Source organism: Lytechinus pictus, chromosome 3, assembly GCF_037042905.1.
Source record: "Lytechinus pictus isolate F3 Inbred chromosome 3, Lp3.0, whole genome shotgun sequence".
In the NCBI taxonomy this organism is placed as follows: domain Eukaryota; kingdom Metazoa; phylum Echinodermata; class Echinoidea; order Temnopleuroida; family Toxopneustidae; genus Lytechinus; species Lytechinus pictus.
This window is the reverse complement of record NC_087247.1, coordinates 3742208-3762139: the sequence shown is the minus strand read 5'-3', so window position 1 is coordinate 3762139 and position 19932 is coordinate 3742208. Positions and strand designations below refer to the sequence as shown.

Sequence of the window (19932 nt, the reverse complement as noted above, 5' to 3'; positions counted from 1 at the left end):
AAATACATGTACATATGGTCAGATGAAAAATGTAAAAGATTTCTACCATAAATGCGGACAGCTAAAGAAAGATTAACCAGGATCGCACAGTTCTCTACCAATTATAACTCCAGTTGACAGACCTTTATACAAAGGTAACGTAAAATACACAATTTCTATCATCATTTCTACAAAGGAATAGAAATCCTAAATTGCAACATAAATATGATTCTCTTCACATTCATACAAAATATATCTTGTTTATTTTTTTTAGATAAACTTTGCGCATGTGTGTTATAATCTCTAAATTCATTCACATCTTCGATATTTACACAACACTTTACATGAAAATATTACACTATTACTATGAAAACAACTTTTACTCTGTACCCTTTTTCATGCATATAAAATTTGCCTCACCCTGATCAAAGTACCAGGTCACTTTATGGAATACACTGAGCACCTGTAACACCTTTCATCAACTAGATTATAAATACTTTACAAGCATGGTGTTTATTTGGTGCCAGCCTTTTTGTCACACACATTCTTACACATTTGCATGCATAATGCATACTGATCGTCACTATCATACATATTACAAAAGTACTTCATTAACTCTTTGTGCGCTGGACCATGAACCCCTCTGTGCTTAATTATTTTCAGGGAGGGAAACAATGCATTGTTTCTTTGAGCGTCAAATGCCAAGTTCGCGCGGCACCGAGTGTGCATTGGTGCAAAGTATGCGTGGAAAGAGATAAGGATAGTCCTGAAAATACATTACACAAAGCATTTACTAGCATTAAAAATTGAAATTTAATTCTTTTATTTTACTAAAAGGCATAATTGTGACTGGTGTGATCTGTAAAAAACATGCAGCAACAAGTTTGCTTTCCAGATTGCTACGACTTTGACAATCACAAAATTTATGATAACAATTACAATGCAATTAAGCATTCACTTGTTCAAGAGAGCAACAAAAATAACAAATATACACCAATGTAATGATATACACATATACCAATTTATATTCATACCTATATTTAAAAAAAAAATTATAAGTTGCTATTTAATAACCCTGTAAGGTGTTGTTATTTTCTGCCTTTGATACTATCGACGATGGTTCACTTTGGGATTTTTATTCAGTTTCCTTAATATAAAATAGGTGCAAACAAAAAAAAATCATTGAGAGTAAATCATTTCCTTTCTTCAAATTTTGTTCATGATATTATTGTTGATCATTGTACACATTTCATTACGAAAATTGTATGGGGTGTTGAATTGGCCTAAAAGACTAAGGCCCGAATTCACAAAGGTGGTTTCAATTAAAACCACGGTTTAAAAAAAACCATGGTTCTGCAAAAACCACCTTTGTGAATTCGGGCCATTGAATTCAATTTGCATTTGAAACAATTTGACTTGAATATAAAAGTTGATGCATTTTCATTTTGTTCATTTTTTCAGTGCAACGGTTTACAGACCTTCTTACATGTATCTCAAGTTTTAATGGCCAAGTGAATTACTGCACTATTATAAATAGTGATATTCCCAGTTATCAAAAGTTTCAGGACCAGATTGTAAACCCATTGATTTAAGCCATGATTTAAGTAAGTACACACTCAAGAATATTGTCAATGTGTTTACATTCCTTTGTGAAAGTTCTCATGGCCAGTACTACTATCAACGGCCAAATACAGTATTAACGGGACATGGATGTTTTCTTGAGGCTCACAAGTATTTTAATCTTTCCTACTTTCAGTGTCTTGAATGATGCTGTTTGTTGTTCTTGCTTCATGTCACTTATTGCTGGTAAATTCAAATAAATTCTATTATAACTTTTTCTTTCAAATTCTTGGAAATTACTTTGAATTGTTCTTGCTTTAATTTGTATGAGCAATGTATTAGTACAATCTTTCTGTCGTTTCAATATTCTCATGCAGTCTTCAAACTGACCAGGTTCTCATGCACTTGACTGACATTCACATTCCATGCTGCTCATTACCTTTCCCATTGGCACAATAACTATTTGTATAAACATCATATACTTTAATCTATAACCTTCTTCGGGATTTGATTCTTACTAGCAATACTTTAATGAACGTACTTATAATAAAGCTGTTAAATCCATACTGTCTGACCTTTCCTACATTAAATATCTTGGATGTTACTTATTGTTGTTCTTGCCAGCATAACATAATCCTCTTATGTTTGGTGTCTTGAATGTAAGTTGATACTTGTTGTTTGGGTCTTAATTCTTATTAGCAATTCTATGATTAAATAAAAATACTTATAATAGCTTTAAAATATTCCATATTAGCTGACCTTTCCTACATTAAATATCTTAGATGTTACTTCTTGTTGTTCTTGCCAGCATAACATAATCCTCTTATGTTTGGTGTCTTGAATGTAAGTTGATACTTGTTGTTTGGGGCCTTAATTCTTACTCACAATACTATGATTAAATATAAATACTTATAATAGCTGTAAAATAATCCATATTAGCTGATTCATTAAAGGACAAGTCCACCCCAGCAAAAAGTTCATTTAAATAATATGAGAAAAATCCAACAAGCATAACACCGAAAATTTCATCAAAATCGGATGTAAAATAAGAAAGTTATGACATTTTTAAGTTTCGCTTATTTTCACAAAACAGTTATATGCACATCCTGGTCGGTATGCAAATGAGGGGACTGATGACATCACTCACTCACTATTTCTTTTGTATTGTATTATATGAAATGTTAATTATTCTAATTTTTTCCTCATTATCCTGTGAGACAAAGTTTTATTCCTCCCTGAACATGTGGTATTACCATTGTTATAACATTTTATGGTTCAGTTAAGTTGGTCCTTAATGTCAAATTGGTAAAAATTGAAATATCATATAATTCAAACAATAAAAAACAAGAGAAATAGTGAGTGATGGACATCATCGACTCTCTCATTTGCATGTCACTGAGTTGTGCATATAACTGTTTTGTGAAAAATAAGCGAAACTTTGAAATGTCTTAACAATAACATTCTTATTTTAAATCCGATTTCGATGAAATTTTTAGCATTATGCTTGTTTGTTTTTTCTTTATGGATTCAAATCAACATTTTTCTGGGGTGGACTTGACCTTTAAATATCTTGGATGTTACTTCTTGTTGTTCTTGCCAGCGTTCTTTGTGGCTGGACCCAAGGCAACTTGTCTTGCATTAGATCCAAACTGTAATGTGCTAATTGTTTCTGTCACATTGCTTTCACTGGGACTCACATTCACAAAGAGACATGCCTGTCAATATAAAAAAAAAGATAGTTACCATTAAGGAAAGAATTATGGATGAGCCCGTCCATATCTTGACTTATATAAGTCAACATCAACTATCTATTATTTCCCTATGATTGATCCCACGCAATCTATTTTCAGTGTAGTAACTCAAGTGCAGTAGTATAGCCTTCAAGTAAACATGTATGTGACATGCAGAAAGTCATCTACTCCTAGTTTTACTTAACAAATCTAATTCTGGTTGGTAATTTGATGACATTATAGCACAGACTTACAGAACTGATGTAATTTTAGTATAAATTTAATTTTTTTGGGGGGTCGTCATTGTAAAGGACTATGGAAAACCGTATGAATGGAAAACCGTATGAATGGCACCGTCTATAGATTAAAAGAATCTAATTTATATTTTATAACACTTGTTATTCATCTAATCTGTTGAATTGCATGACACATAATCATTTACAAGCAAATGATAATCAATTGTGAGGTGATTGTGGTGGGGTTTAAAGGTTATATCTCTCAAAAACATTTACATGTATGGTCTTGGCACTTAAAGTTTAGCACAAATTTGTTAAACATCTGATAAATTTGATAGATTAATAGTTCTAGGGAATACTAAACAATTTTTAATCCTAAAAAAATGACAAAATGTTATGGAATGGACAATAGTATATTTTGCTGAAATAAAATGTCTCTTTATGCCAAAGGCCAAATACCTTTGCCCTAGAACATAAAAGGTACAAAGGTATGTAAGTCTATGGTAAAATAGTGTCTTGAGAGGTTAATTTCAATTCTGGATATTTCCTGAATCTGATCCATATTACAGGGCCTATGTTCAACACAGATATGATCATTGATCCGTCTTTAGCAAATATCAGCAGCTCAATATTGTACAACTGATCAATCAAATGCATACATTATTGCAGTTTGCTGTATCAATCAATGTGCAGAAACATTATACAAAATACAAGATAATCTAAATCTTTGCAAAGGTGATTACATGTACATAGAAATATAGTTCCAACTTGCAATTACAAAAATATTTAGGGAAACATTAGCAAGAACTGAATACATGTTTATTACAAACAGAACAAAGAACAGTTAAAGAAGTCAAGAAAATGAAAGAATGGCAAGGGTATTCACTGGTACTTCAATTCAATGGTAGTTCAAGATGGACGAGACACAATATCATTTCACAGGACATATCGTTTGTGCAAAACAATGGGGCCAACCAAAGTTTTGTGCCTTATCCGGCCCGTTGCTGAAAGATTTGTGGTTAAACACAAGTCAAAAAATCAAGTGCAAGTCCCGAATGTGCGCTTTTGATCGGTTAAAAATCATGTTGCGTATAGTTTTTAGAGTTGCATTTGATTGCAAATTTTTCTGCAACTGCCCCTGATCTGTCCCTGCCTTCCAGTCGTGTTTTTAATAATTTTTACAAGCAAAGAAATCAAAGCACAAGTTCTTCTTGGTTTGTTTACCTTAGCATCGCCACTGAGTGATGGTTGGAGCAGATGGGTCAACTTGGAGTTCCTGTAAGGCACATGAAGAGCTCCTGTTCGGAGTCCTGTGAAAACCTGCAAATATTGAATAAATCAAAATATTGAACAATCAAATTCAATTTCCTATTCAATGAGCATGGTTTCTCCATGTTGAATGTATTTGTGAAAATTTCAAAACTGCACAATTGACAAAAGTCATACTGATATTCGTGAAAGTTTACTAGTACTGTGATATAATGTTTAAAATCAGTACTTAAATAACACCCAGCAACAAGTGCATTTGATTAAAATCAAACAAGCATTATGCTGCCAAATTATACTAAAACCCGATGTAAGATAAGACAGTAATAACTTTTAAACAATGGCTTATCATAATAATAATAATAATGAATAGCATTTATGAGGCACTGATTATATAGTTGCCTATTCAATGCTGCACTGTATATTATCACACAACAATAGTAAAGCACAAAAAAAGCAGTTACAAATGTGGGAACTAATGATGTCATCCACTCGCTATATCTGGGATAAATTATTGAAAATGACTGGGAAATAAGAAATATGATAGTTCTCTTCCCAATCACAGCATGGGACCCCTTGTTTAACTTAGCACGCCTCAGTGACAATGGGACATTAAGCTCTATTTATATACATCCCACCGCTGCCACCAGAAAATGCAATGGGACCAATTAGTGCAAAGCACATTTTTCTATACAATTTATGATCATGGGAAACACAATATTATCACAATTAATTACAATTTTAGCAGAGAGAGCATTGATGACCCTGTTTCACCATCCAATTTTAAACTGATTTGCATAATCATGCATATCTTTCAATCAGCTTTATAAGATACCGCCATCATTCTTACCTGACCCAAAGAAGTGAGAGACTTGTTGATAGCAGCGGCCTCTACTAGCGTCTGACCCGTTGCACCTGTCTTGGCTATTCGCTCTGACCCTGCCAGGTCAACCAAGGTCAATGATCCAAAGCTCGTTGCATTGGAAACCTTATCAGTGCCCTCTACAGTCAGCATCAGGAGTAGATGGGAGCGAGAACTGTGCCAGAAAAGAAATCAAGGAGTGAGATTAGGTCAACTTGAATGTCAGGTATTCCTCTAATCATAGTAATCAAGTTCAATATCCAAAGAGCCATTGATTGTTGTGGTTTTGTGGAGATATTGGCTGTGGATGATTTGTTCAAAGGTTTGTGGGAATCACATCAAGTACTAGTAGTGTTTTAGGATACAGTCAATTGCACAACTGATTCAAATTCTATATCTATGTCAAACCATGTACTACAATTTACTATTGATTGTTTGTATTGCTTGTATCACTTTATACTACAGGTCTCTGTGTGAATAACATTTTCTAACCACCTTACAAAAGGTCAAGGTAAAAAAAACTAAACAAGTGGAGCGCCTCTGGCAGTCTCACCTGCATCACGAGATTTAATATAGCAGCAGTGCTGACTTTGAAAACTACTATAAAATAATTATTCACGAAAAAAAAAAACCATACATATAATGATACAATACTACGTTCATTGACAATAAATGACATTTGACCGTGATCATGCAATTTAAGACTTGTCAGTGATAATTGATTTCCCCTATATCCACATTTTATAAACTAATTCTATAAACTTTGAAAGTTATGACAGCAATCTAATAATTACCTCCAAAATGGCCAAAGTTCGATGACCTTAAATGACCTTTGACTTTGGTCATGTGACCTGAAACTAACATGAGATGTTCAATGATCCTTGATTACTCAATGTCCAAGTTTTCTAGACTAGATCCATACACTTTCAGAGTTATGATGGTTATTCAACAAATACCCCAACATGGCCAAAATCCATTGACCTTTGACCTTGGTCATGTGACCTGAAACTCACACAGGGTGTTCAGTGATACTTGATTACTCTTACATGTATGTCCAGGTTTGATGAACTAGACTATTACACAGGTCTACAGAGTTATGATGGTAATTCAACAAATACCCCCAACATGGCCAAAGTTCATTGACCTTAAATGACCTTTGACCTTGGTCATGTGACCTGAAACTTGCACAGGATGTTTAGTGATACTTGATTACTCTTATGTCCAAGTTTCATGAATCAGATCCATAAACTTTTAAAGTTATGATGGTAATTCAACAAATACCCCAATTTGGCCATAGTTCATTGCCCTAAATGACCTTTGACCTTGGTCATGTGACTCAAAACTCAGGCAGCATGTTTAGCAATACTTGATTAACCTTATGTCCAAGTTTCATGAACTAGGTTCATATATTTTCTAAGTTATGATTACATTTCAAAAACTTAACCTTAGGTTAAGATTTTGATGTTGATTCCCCCAACATGGTCTAAGTTCATTGACCCTAAATGACCTTTGACCTTGGTCATGTGACTCAAAACTCAGGCAGGAAGTTCAGTAATACTTGATTAACCTTCTGGGCAAGTTTCATGAACTAGGTCCATATACTTTCTAAGTTATGCTGTCATTTCAATAACTTAACCTTCGGTTAAGATTTGGTGTTGATGCCGCCGCCGCCGTTGGAAAAGCGGCGCCTATAGTCTCACTCTGCTTCGCAGGTGAGACAAAAACCACACAGGGCAAAAGATTTCCAATAATCCTTGATTATCAAAATTTCCAATGGGAATTTCATAAATTCAACAGAATATCACGTTATTAAGTTATTTTTATTAGGTGATTTTGTGATCTTCATTAAGGAGCTAATAGATATTTTTTAAAGCAAGCAGAGGTATAGGAGTACTTGTTCTCATTTTATTGCAACTGAGACATGGACAAGTGATGAGTTGGTGGTAGAGCCACTGCCTGGCAAGTGTGGTAGATGACAAATTCGAATATCGCCGTTGGTTCCAAGATTTTTTCTGACTTATTTTCCAGATTGAATATGCAATCTGACACTTGGTCCAAGCCAAATGTAAATATTACTCAACTTATCCAGCAATAAAAGCCTTTAATTTCATGTCTTTCCGTCATTACATTCAATCCGATAATATATGCAAGGAGTGCACCAGTTTGTGGAAAATTCACTTGTCTTATCAAGACTCCATCCATCTGAATGAATAGCTCACCTAGTGGAGTTCATCTTGGTAGCAGCTACTGAACGATTAGCATCACCCATCTCCATGATGGTAGTGATATCGCCCTCGTTGTTGACAAACTTCTCAGTCAAGCCCTGGAGGTAGAGTCTCTTACCCTGCATCTTAATATCTAGAGGGGACTTGTTCTCTAGGTCTGTATTCAACAGGTCCTTGACCTGCTCGTTGTAGACCTCGATCATAGATACCTACACGAGTACCAAAAGTATCAAAGGGTATCTCTCAATAAAATGCTAGATTTCATATTAATTATTGATTAAATATTGACTATAAATGAATAAAACATCTTGGATGATATAAACAATTTGTTCACTGTATCTCCCATTCTGCCAAAAATATAGTGAACATTAATTTGCTCATGAGTGTTGATAACATTTTATGGAATAGCCTTCAAAACTCTTACGATAACCACTGACAGAATATGTTACTTTAAATCTGCTAATAAGACATATTTATTTGAGCTATGTCTTTACTCAACAAAGTGGTTTCTGGAACTTATTATCTATTAATTTCCTTTTCTCCCCCCAAAATCATAGATGAAAATTCTCAAACCATGTATTTTATGCCTTACAAAAGTCATTTTTAATATATTATTTAGACATAAGGTGAAAATATTAAATCAAATTTTTAAATTTGTGAATTATTAGTTGTCCATGTATAGGCTACTGTTTGCAAAATTATAAAGTGAAAGAATGTAGCAATTGAAAAGAATATTGATGTCATAAATCTAAAGGTGAACATGATAAATATTGTCAAGTTTCATCTTTCCCTGATGTAGTCAACCCATTGTCTACGGGAACCAGGTGGTTCCTGAACAAAGTCTATGAAAATCAAGGAATTAAGAATATAATGAGTTAACTGACCTTGAGTACATAATCGACCTGCTGTCTCTCGCTGCAGATTTTGAGGAGTTCCTGGATAGCTCGAACGTTGACTCCAGGATTGTCTTTGGGACCCATCATGGTGAAGGTCTTACCCGACCCGGTCTGCCCATACGCCATGATACACACATTGTAGCCATCAACGCAGGATGTTATGATAGGCAAGGCTTGGGCAAACACCTACACAAGAGCACAACAATAAAGATAATAGCATTCAACATTTATAAAGGCTCAATACAAATATTCATCTAAGCGCTGCATATTATTACATGTACCCCAGCCTTAGCACAGCTACCCAGATTAGAAGACTAAACTACTATTTTTGCTATTTACAGAGAATCTTCTCTGGAAACTTATATTGTTGGTTTTTGAATGGCTTGTCACATATTGATTACCATGATGGCACTTTGAGAAAATCAAAGCTCATTCACAAGACTGGAGTCAGCAGCCGGTATACTATCAAGATCCTGATGACTAATCTGTCACTGGGTCTAACTGACAAGTAGTCCTAATGCACGGATGATTTAATCTCTGCATTTCTACTTAATATTAGTCTTTATCAAATGAAAATTAGCTTCATAAACCATTCATCTAATCATATAGACCAAGTGGATATTAGACAAAATGGGTTTACCCAACTGGAAATTGGACGAGACCATATGAAAATTCAACAAAGTGGTGTAGACCAATTTGCTAAGGCTCCGAGACACTATATCTACCTGTTCTTGTGTTGACGTAGGAGAGAATACATGATCAAAGGAGTGGGCCATCTTCTTCCCGGCTGGATTGGTGGCTTCTATCTCTATCTCTGATGGGAACTGCAGACAGCACTCGGTGCGTGAATCATACCGGACACGACAGAAGACACGGATGTTCCCTCGCAGCTCTTGCAACTACACATGAAACAAAAGAAATCAAAGAATTGAGAGATGGATATTAATCAGAAACACGAACGTTGTTGCACAAAAAAGTTAGGTCAGACTAAATGTCATGCTAAAGTGCAAATCCACATATTGATTAATGCTTAATCTAATTGCTAAATATGCAGAATAGTGCATCCCATGAGCATAATCTGACCAGTGCAGCGAAGCATTATGTACTGCAAGTAAATGGAAATTAAGCTTAATTTTCACTCACACTTACACTTTGTGAAACACCCCCAGGTCTCTTTGTAAACTATTTTCAATCATTGTCATTAAAGATATTGACCTTACTTTTAACTGACTTGAAATATTTTCAGAGCAATGGGACCAAATCAAACCAGACTGCATAATGCAAATACAAGTTAACTTGAGTATATTGCTGTAAAAAAAAATTTCATACAATTTAAAATAACTTCAATGTGATATTTTTCAAACCTGCTTCACTCATTCCTTTTCCTCCCAAAACTTTTTTTTATATGATAATGTGTTCTATTATTTAACAAATAAATATGTCTACGTTGCACCAGAAATTAATTTTTCAATTGAAGTTATCTAGTTGTGTTTAAAAATTATAAAAAATAATATAGTATTACAGATAATTAACAGAAACATATTTTTGTATATAAATCAATTGGGAAAATAAGCTTTTTACAAATATTAAAATAAATTAAAAGTCCATCATCATGCAAGAACGGTATACTTCATGTTAATAGCAGTCTTTCTTCTAAGCTGACAAAGGAAAGATTAAAAGGAAGAAAATTGAATCTGATCCTACGTTTTATTCAATTTTATATATAGCCTTCATAATTTTGCTTGTTGAATTTCATTCTTTTGAATTTCAAGATAAGGTCTATATCTTAGGTATCTCCAAAGACATTCCTGTCACCATTGCCAATGTCCATTTCTTTACCTTATTATAAAGGAGTTTCCTCTGTAAGCATTCCTTTCTATAAAGTACCCGAAGTTCATCTAACTCCTTCACGTTCCCTGAATCCATCCTCTTCATCTTGCTGAGGGCAGCAGACGCCTCCTTCATCATCTCAATCATTTCTGAAGAAAAAAAAAAAAACGCTCAATACCAGACCCTGGAGCGATTCATAGAGCTGTTTTTTAAGTTTCACATAACTTTAGTTCATGCACAATTGATAAACTCAATATTCTACTATATGAGATACCCCAAATTTTCTGTAAAATTAAGAAAGGTTTTCATTGGTGCTTGTCCACAAAAGCAGGCATTTGGGTACCAACATGTAAAGTTCTGAGTTGGTTTATAGCAATAAAGAGCAGCATTATTTTGGAAACAAAAAAGTGACAAATTTTTCATGATCAACAATATTTTGGTCAAATCATGTTACTGTGATATATAGACATAATCATAAAACATTACTGAATATTCAATATTTGTTCAATATTGCATAATTCCAACAATATTCATATATCACTCGGCACTACATTTTACTCAAGTTTTTTGTCTTCGTCGAATAGATTTCTGTGGTTCCAAGATATTTAATTAAGGCAAATTCAATACCTCCAAAACTAAATAAAACAATGAGAAAAATACAACAAAACCACTTACATTCACAACAGACTAACATACCATTAAATCCTTGCTGTACTTCTTTCTTGAGTGTGAGGTTTGCTTTATCAAGTTCCTTGGCATCCTTGTCTAGCTTCCTCAGCGTTTCTTCATCTACAGTTGGTCCAGCTGGTTCTGCTGGTGTGTCTGGGACAGAATCAGAAGGCGCTGTCTCTATCACCTGAAAGGCAAAGAAATTGTTTTTCATATCATTTAACCATTTGAGTCATTAATAAAATTGTGCACATAAATCAACCTGCCACATTTCAAACAGTTTCCTAAGTTGAATTATTCATTTATTATTAAGATTATGCAAAGCATGTGTAATTTGCATCTTTTGAATCAAATTTCATCAAAGTTAGACAGATAGTGGAGTCCCAAGAAATTTGCTTAAGTAGTTTCACATGCATTTGCCTCAATGAATTTTATCACATAATTTCAAAGCCTGAGTGAAGTTTGGATAATTCTAATAAACTTTAAATTCATTCTCAGGTAAAATGGAAGATTATATAATCTAATTACACACTATGTTAAAGATGCACGTATGAACTAAACTTAATAATAAATAAAAAATAGACATACAAATACACTATATCAGGTGAAAGTTAGGGTCCCAATAAGTTCAAGTTTTTGTTCCAAAATGAAGGTGATTTTGGTTTACTTTCTACATTTTAGCATACCAACCCTATTTTCTGGAGGTGTTGCCTATACATATGCAGCACCCCCATAAAAAATTGAAACCCATAGCATCACTACTTTCCAGGGCCATAATAACAAGTGCAAGTATGAAATAAGACTAAAATTTAGCATTATATGCTTTTACATGCATACCTTAAAGATAAAAACTAACAAAGAAAAGTGTAAAGAAGAGCCTACATTAAGAAATGTAAGAGAATTATCTTGAGAAGATGTTAAATCCAATCTGGGCCCTGTTGCATAAAAGTTTGTATGATTGTATCTTTGCTATGCAATGGTATAACCAAGATGAAACAGCCAATCAAAATCAATAGTTTCAGGGAAGTCAACATTGGATAGCAAAGTTACCATGATAGTAGCTCTTGTGCAACAAGCCCCCGTGGTCATATTCAAATTTCCATGTAAACTCAATCAATGAAAACACTATTCACTTTTGAAACATTCATAGTTCCTTACAGGTTGCACAACTGAATCTCAGGCTTTAAACCTTTACACCAAAATTTGTTTCTCCATGCGCAAAATTCTTAGCCATGGTAACTAGTAGAGGGGGGGGGGGGAGGGGGACAAATAAGACATGGAAGAAGCAAGTGATGGAGACTAGGATGGTTGGGTGGAGGAGTGTGAGGTCAATCAAGCCCCCCCCCCTTGTATTAGGCTACTAGACTGGATTCAAAAGCAGGGGAGCATTATATTAACATTTTTGACCGACAAGTTGTAAGATCTGGGCCCCGTCTTACAAACAGTTACGATTGATCCAATCAATCGTAACTCTATGGAAATCCATCAGTGTCATAATTTTTTCTACAGGAAATGCGCAAAATGTCCTTTGTAAACAAAGGAGAACACACCTAACTGTCAAGAAATCAATAAATTTATGGATATACATTAATATCTTTAAAAAATTGAGCAAACATGCATTTTATATGTTGACTTTGCTGGCTTTCCATAGTTGCGATTGATCGGATCAATCGCAAGTCTTTGTAAGATGGATGGGCCCCAGGGCCCTGTCTTACAAAGAGTTGTGATTGATCCGATCAATCACAACTATGGATGTCCAGCAACGTCAACATGTATTATGCATGTTTGTTCAAAATATTTTCTAGCTATGATGTTTATTCATGCATTGACTGTTTTCTTAAAAATTCACTGTGCTTCTCTTTGTTTACAAAGGACATTGTGCAAATTTCCTGTAAATTTATGACACTGATGGATTTCCATAGAGTTACAATTGATTGGATCAATCGTAACTCTTTGTAAGACGGGCCCCTAACATGTTTCCTTGATTTTGATCGGCTGAGAGGCACTGTTCCTTTGTTAACTGTCAGATAAAACGGGACTTGTAGAATAAAACGTCCGAAACAGCCCTTCATGAAACGCTCCCCTGGATGACCGACAGAGAAAGAAGATAATAATTGATAGAATAAAGACGAGAAGATAATTACCGGAGGCTCTGAAGCCAAGGATGTCCTTGCCCGAGCTGTTCTGGGTCTTTCATTCTGTAGAGCTAAAAGCTTATGGTTGGCAGTCTTGGCCTCCACCTCTAGACTCGCTACTTTTTCTCTCAGCTGATCCAACTAGAGTTGCAAAGAGGTAAAGAAAATGAAACACATACTTTAGCCTATATACAAAACTAATTCTTTCTCATTGTCACCTTGGTTTAACACCAAGCTGTATGATCAGAAAAACCTAAGGGGTACGTATTTGATGTAATGTGCAGAATCCAACTGAGAATAAGGAAACATATAGGAAATTTGCTAAGTGGCAAAGTCCATGACGTGAGAACCAAAAGTCATTAGAGTAGAAATATAAATGAATGAGACTTCAAATCCCCAACCCTATCATGTGAGAAACATACATGATATGCTGTTACCATGACAACCAAATTCTAAACATATTAAAGTATTGTATCTTGTTCATCTTCACTCCAAAATCAATTAGAGTGCCAATCTAATGAGCATCTACTTGAAGCTGAGGATATGTATAGTTCTATCTGCAAGATTTGCACTGGACACACCAACCAAACAGTAATCTGTTTAGAGCCCATTCAATATAGAGCAAATCCTTATTTCATAGAAGAAACAAATATTTCATAAAATATGTTGTTACATCATTGTACCTCTTTCTGCATCCTGTCATTGTCTTGCCTTAGTTTCTTGTTGTTCTGCATAACCTTGTCATAGCTTCGATGCTGAAAAACAAAATAACGAATTATTATAAATCATGAAAGGAATCAGTGCCTCATATATTCATACATCAATTGGATTATTATTATTTTTTTTTTATTATTATTATTTAATCAGCAATAGAAATACAAAATACAATTACATAACACAACTGAATAACTATGGTAATTGCCTTCTGACCTAGTTACAAGGGAATGGAAAAATACTACTACTAATAACAAATACAATATAATAGTATTAAAACTCTTTATACACATATTTTCAATTTAAAAATACTACATGTAACCGACTCATATATGCAGGTAATACGTTTTCAACTGTTTCTAAATTAATTTAAAGACCATATTGACTAATGGAACTTAATGTAGACTTGGTCTATCAGATTTTATGTCTATTAGACACCCTTTCATAGATATCAAAGGTGGTTTATCAAAGTGCTGCATTTTTCATATAAACGATAAGAAAAATAGACGATTTGATATTCTCTTTTCTCAAATATGGATAGTTTATAAGTGACTCATTGGAAATATTTTTAATAACAATTTTGTTCTTCTTTTCCTAGACTACTATTTCCTTCCAAAAATAGTTGTTTGTTGTGTCATTCATTCTATGTAATACTTGTGTATAATTATTATACATTCATTTCATACTAGTTTATGAACAGTCTATGATTTCCCTATCGAAAATTATTTTTTGCTGAGTTATTCATTATCATTATTATTCTATTTCATACCATTTTTGCCAGCTTCTCTTGCTGAGCAGCAATCTTCTGGTCTTTTTCTTTGATGAGTTTCATATCAAATCCTTTGAGACGATCCGGAGTGTCCATACACCCTGTATCACCAACGGTCAGGTACGTCATGACTGTGTCGTCGACGTCGTAGTTACTCTTCCTCAAGGCTGCTACAATGTCATAGCCATCTTTCCAAGATGGAGTTTGATCCTAATACGAGAGATCGGAGAGAAAGATTAAAAGTTTTAAATATCACAATTATTAATTCAAAAACACCCTAAATTTTAAACCTCTGTGTGACCTTTTAAAGAGAGTTAGTTTCCTCATGAGAAGGGAGGGCAACATTCAGTTCAATTCAATTCAATTCAATCATGGTTTATTTCGTATAAAAACAATACATGTTACAAAGCCAGAAGGCTGAAATTAACATGTTTACAATAAAACGTTCACAAAGCATGGATAAAAGCAAACAATTACAATTTACAATGTACATAGATAATAAATAAATTTTAAAGAGCAAGTGTACATAAAAAATCATTAAAAATAATAAAATAGAACGAAAAAAAAAGAAATACAATATTGAAAACTGAAAATGATTCTTCTACAAACACAATAAATCTTACAACTTCTCTGTCATTTGATAAAGATAGAGTTTGATTATTTATGAGAAAAGAAAACAAGATTCAAATTAATGTTTGAATAATAAAAATGATTCATTTAAAGACACAACAAAATAGGCAACCTCAATATTTCAATCATCTATTAATGATTTTCACTATTCCATATGATGCAAAGATTCTCTAATATTAGGAACAATATCCGAGAATGAATTTTTTCTCTTCTCTTAACAGTCATCTATATGAAGTTTTAAGTGCGAAACAGTATAGATCTTAATTTATTATTAAGAAGAAATGAATTTGGAAATTGCATAGGCCAATCTAATCACAACTTAAAATCATCTTGGTAAATATCATTTTTATTCTGGCATATTTTCAGAAATAATCATAAATAATGAATAACAAGGAAAAATAAATAAAAAGAAAACTGATTTTTAATTCATGCATATCAGATGGAAAATTAGACTGTAAGTCTTCAATTTGGGTAAGAGAAAGATTAATCATTTGTCATCGTTTTAATAACAAATATATGAATCTAACCTTGACTTGTTTGATCAATCCTTTGACGAAGTCCGTATGCTGCTCCCAACTGATAGGCATCTTCACCCACATACCAGAGTTATCATCAAAGAAACAATGGATGTTACGCTTCTCCTGTTAGAGAGGAAATGGAATGGAAATGATCAGAAATGAAGAACTCCTGATAAAATATATATTATCAAAGAAACAATGGATGTTAGACAGAAAATGGAATAGAAATTATTACAGTGTATGAATGAATGCTTCCTGATCAATATGTATCATCAAAGAAACAATGGATGTTACATTTCTCATGTTAGATAGGAAATGGAAAAGAAATTATCAGATATTAACTCCTGAAAATACTTATCATCAAAGAAACAATTGATGTAACTTATCTCCTGTTAGATAAAAAATGTGGAAAATATTATCAGAAAAAGAATAATTACCAATAAATACAAGAAAATTTGACACTATGGAATGCCAACGTACGGGTATTAAAAACAATCACAGTGCAGCTATATGTATGATGTGGTGTTTTGAAGACAGAAAAATAATGCAGGGAAACACATTTCATGGGTTTTAATTACCCCTTCCTTTTATATTTCATTTTCATTCATTTTTTCCTTTTATTTATTTCATTTTCAACAGAATATAAGCCAAGTAAATAATGTAACAAGTCAATGTCATAAACAATACATGTATATCAAGGTTGTTAAATCAACTTAAAATAGACAAGTTATAAATATAATGAAAAGATACAATGGATTATGTCAGGGGCGTCGATCCATTTTTCAGATTGGGGGGGCAAAATCATAAACGTTCCAAAGGCGCTCGATCGAACAAAACACCCACCCACACACACACACACACACATATATATATATATATATATATATATATGACTCATGAGACACAGACACGCATCTCACTACACAGATAGTACGAGTGCCGAGAGTGAGCTCAAATTTCTTTATATTCTGAGCTGAAAACTTGATATTCTAAGCATTTTTGGTACCAATGATTAAGATTTGTATCTAAAAGAAGAATAGATGCGAGCGCGAAGCGCGATCTGAAAATTTTGACATTTCGATCTGAAAAATGACAGTTTACTGGACGTTTTTGATAAAGAACAAGCTATATATCCAAGAAAAGATGATTGCAAATTGAAGCAGTTCTTTTGAGGCTTAGAACTGAAAACGGGACATTTACATTCACCAATTTAATCATGAAAAGTATGGGTTTTTGCTACAGAAATGATGCGAGCGCGAAGCGCGAGCTGAAAATTTTTATATTCCAATCTGAAAAGTGGACATTTTGAGCACGATTTTAAATAAAGAACGAGTTGTGTATCTCAATCTCGCTTGCTGAATATTACAATCTTGTTTTTTTTAATGCATATCCGGAATTATTAGGGGGGCAAAATGATATGTTTGCCCCCCCAATATTTTCATTGGTGGGGCGATCGCCCCCCCTGCCCCCCCATGATCGACGCCTCTGGATTATGTTATATTACTGACATTTAAAGTCTCTTTAAAAAGTCCCTGAAATATGAAGCATATAATTCAAATACAAAACTGTCTTGCAAATTTGTAATATATTACAAAGTAATCTTTTGAAAATAATGGAAATAATAAAAACCTCAAGCCATATATTTGTCCTCAGCCTTGCAACTGTATTTCATTTGAAATGCACTGCAGAGGTTATAATATTTATAACACTGGTCAAAGATTAAGTAAATAGCTCTTAGAAACTAACACCTGCCACTAACTAATTTTAGCTAAGGAGTTGCGAAGAGGTAGGCAATGCTAATGACCTGCTCTGGAATTGTATCCAGAATTGGTAAGATTAAGGGTGATAATGAAGAGAGAGAGAGAGAGAGAGAGAGAGATACATGTAGGAGAGAAAAAAATAGAGAGGAAGAGAGTGATGAAAGTAATGGAGATATTATAAGAGAGATAATGGATACAGGAGAGAAATAGAGAGAGATAAAGGGGAGGGGTAGCAAAAGGAGAAAGAAAGAGAGGGGGAAAGGCATGTATTGACTCAATAGTGATATCAGGTAGAATAGGTGTATTATTTCAAGCATTCCGATTGGTCAAAACTCAATAGTGATATCAGGTAGAGTACATGTAGGTGTATTATTTCAAGCATTGTGATTGGTCAAAACGTATCACATAATATTTCAATTTTTTTAGAATCGCACTATTGAGAAAAATAGGTGTGCACTGAAAATGGCACGGCATGCTTCAAAACACTATCAATATCGTGACATAGTAAGAAAGCACCAAAATGTACTAATATTTTTAACGACTTGAGTTTTCTGTGTCGCTATTTCATAAAACAAATAGTGCACTAGCACTGTGAATTGAAAACTCTTTATATCCTGGATGATGCACACTTGGCACTTGGCCACCCTTATATACGGTATGCATGCTGCAAAAGAACAATCTTTTCCATTATAAAAATAGATAAATAAATCATACCTCAAATATATAGGTGAGAAGGGTTCCTCTGGTGGGGTGCATGAGTGACCCTGCTCTATCGTCATTGGTTCCACCCAGACCCCCTGAAACCTCTGCCCCACTGCTCTCATCTCGATGGCTGTTTCCTCCGCTCTCATTGGTGGTCTGTTCAGACGACTCAGAGTAACCTTGATCACCATCCCGTATGAACACACCCTGGCTCATCCACTTATTAGGAAATGGCTGCCAGTTCTATTGTTGAGAAATAAATAGGAATTATTCATTATAAGCATTATTGTATGTCAACCTACGAAAAGCCTCGAGCATAGTGTAGACCAAGGGTTGGACACATAGGGGGGGGGGGTGCAGCACATGGAGACATGAATATCATGACAGGATCATAAGGACAAAATGAGATACAACAGCCTTTATTAATGTTTTAATAGTTTTTGTATCTCTGAAAAACACAATTGTGTACAATAGTACATTATACATTAATTTTGCAAAACCACTGAAAATTTCCTTGAGCGCTGAAGATACTGTAAAAAATGGCTCATGCAACATTTCACTAATTAATCACTCCACTGCATATTCCATAATAATGAATCATTACAAATTAGAGATCATTATTGTGGAATGAAAATGTATTTGAACTTTAAAGACACCAATCATACAAGATAAGTTTCCTGCATGCTCAATTATACATCTTACAGGTAAAATCTCAATTTTCAAAGCACTTAGAAATTCATAGCAGTTTTAGTTTGATCTCTCGATGAACATAAAAATCTATCTTAGTAATTACTACATGGTGCCTGGATATTTTGATATGCCCATAATGCCCCAAAGATGACATAATTTCTCCCTAAATTGAACATTATGAGCATTGAAGAGTAACATGACCTAGACCATTTTAATGCTCTTGTTTAAATAAATTCCTCCTTCTCCCTTCTTCTTCTTTTTCCCTACTTTTCCTCTCCCTTTTAATTTTTTTGTTTACGACTGGAAAAATCATAGGGCGGGCAGTGCATGGTGCCCCTGCCCCCATCAGTCATTATCCCGGAATATAGTTGTACACATTGCCATATACATGCATGTCAGAGACACTAATGGTTGACAGGCCGCATTTGTGAATGATCACCTCCCCTTGACTTGCATTCATTTAGGAGGTATCAGCAGTAGAATTAATATTATTAGGCAAATAAATGATGCAGGCATGTTGGGTGTATAAGCTAGCTTCAAGTGCTGTGTTAAAAGATTTCTAATTGAATTGTCAGCTTCAAATTGAATTTGCGGCTGGTTTTAAAGGGAGGGTTAAATGAAATTGAAGGGGTGGTGGATGTACATTTGAAAATTAAATCATTTTCTGAAGGTGAATATGGAATGGGGGTTACTTAAATTGAAATGGATGTTGGTTAAGGATATTAATGATTATTAAAGTTAAATTAGTTAATCAAGAAGAA

At 34.0% G+C, this 19932-nt stretch overlaps 1 protein-coding gene across 1 annotated transcript in view; it reads right to left on the bottom strand.

The window, feature by feature from the left end:
• Positions 1 to 2235: 2235 nt before the first annotated feature.
• LOC129257965 (kinesin-like protein klp-3) overlaps positions 2236 to 19932 on the bottom strand; it is a 29004-nt gene continuing 11307 nt past the window's right edge. The window contains exons 4-17 of the mRNA XM_054896414.2: positions 18494 to 18724; positions 16029 to 16142; positions 14872 to 15081; positions 14072 to 14143; positions 13398 to 13529; positions 11281 to 11440; positions 10594 to 10733; positions 9480 to 9653; positions 8743 to 8940; positions 7853 to 8067; positions 5622 to 5808; positions 4730 to 4825; positions 3143 to 3254; positions 2236 to 2350 (exon numbers count right to left, since the gene is read on the bottom strand). Coding sequence (XP_054752389.2) covers positions 2325 to 2350; positions 3143 to 3254; positions 4730 to 4825; positions 5622 to 5808; positions 7853 to 8067; positions 8743 to 8940; positions 9480 to 9653; positions 10594 to 10733; positions 11281 to 11440; positions 13398 to 13529; positions 14072 to 14143; positions 14872 to 15081; positions 16029 to 16142; positions 18494 to 18724 — 2067 coding nt within the window. The 3' untranslated portion in view covers positions 2236 to 2324. The remainder of the gene's footprint in view (positions 2351 to 3142; positions 3255 to 4729; positions 4826 to 5621; positions 5809 to 7852; positions 8068 to 8742; positions 8941 to 9479; positions 9654 to 10593; positions 10734 to 11280; positions 11441 to 13397; positions 13530 to 14071; positions 14144 to 14871; positions 15082 to 16028; positions 16143 to 18493; positions 18725 to 19932) is intronic.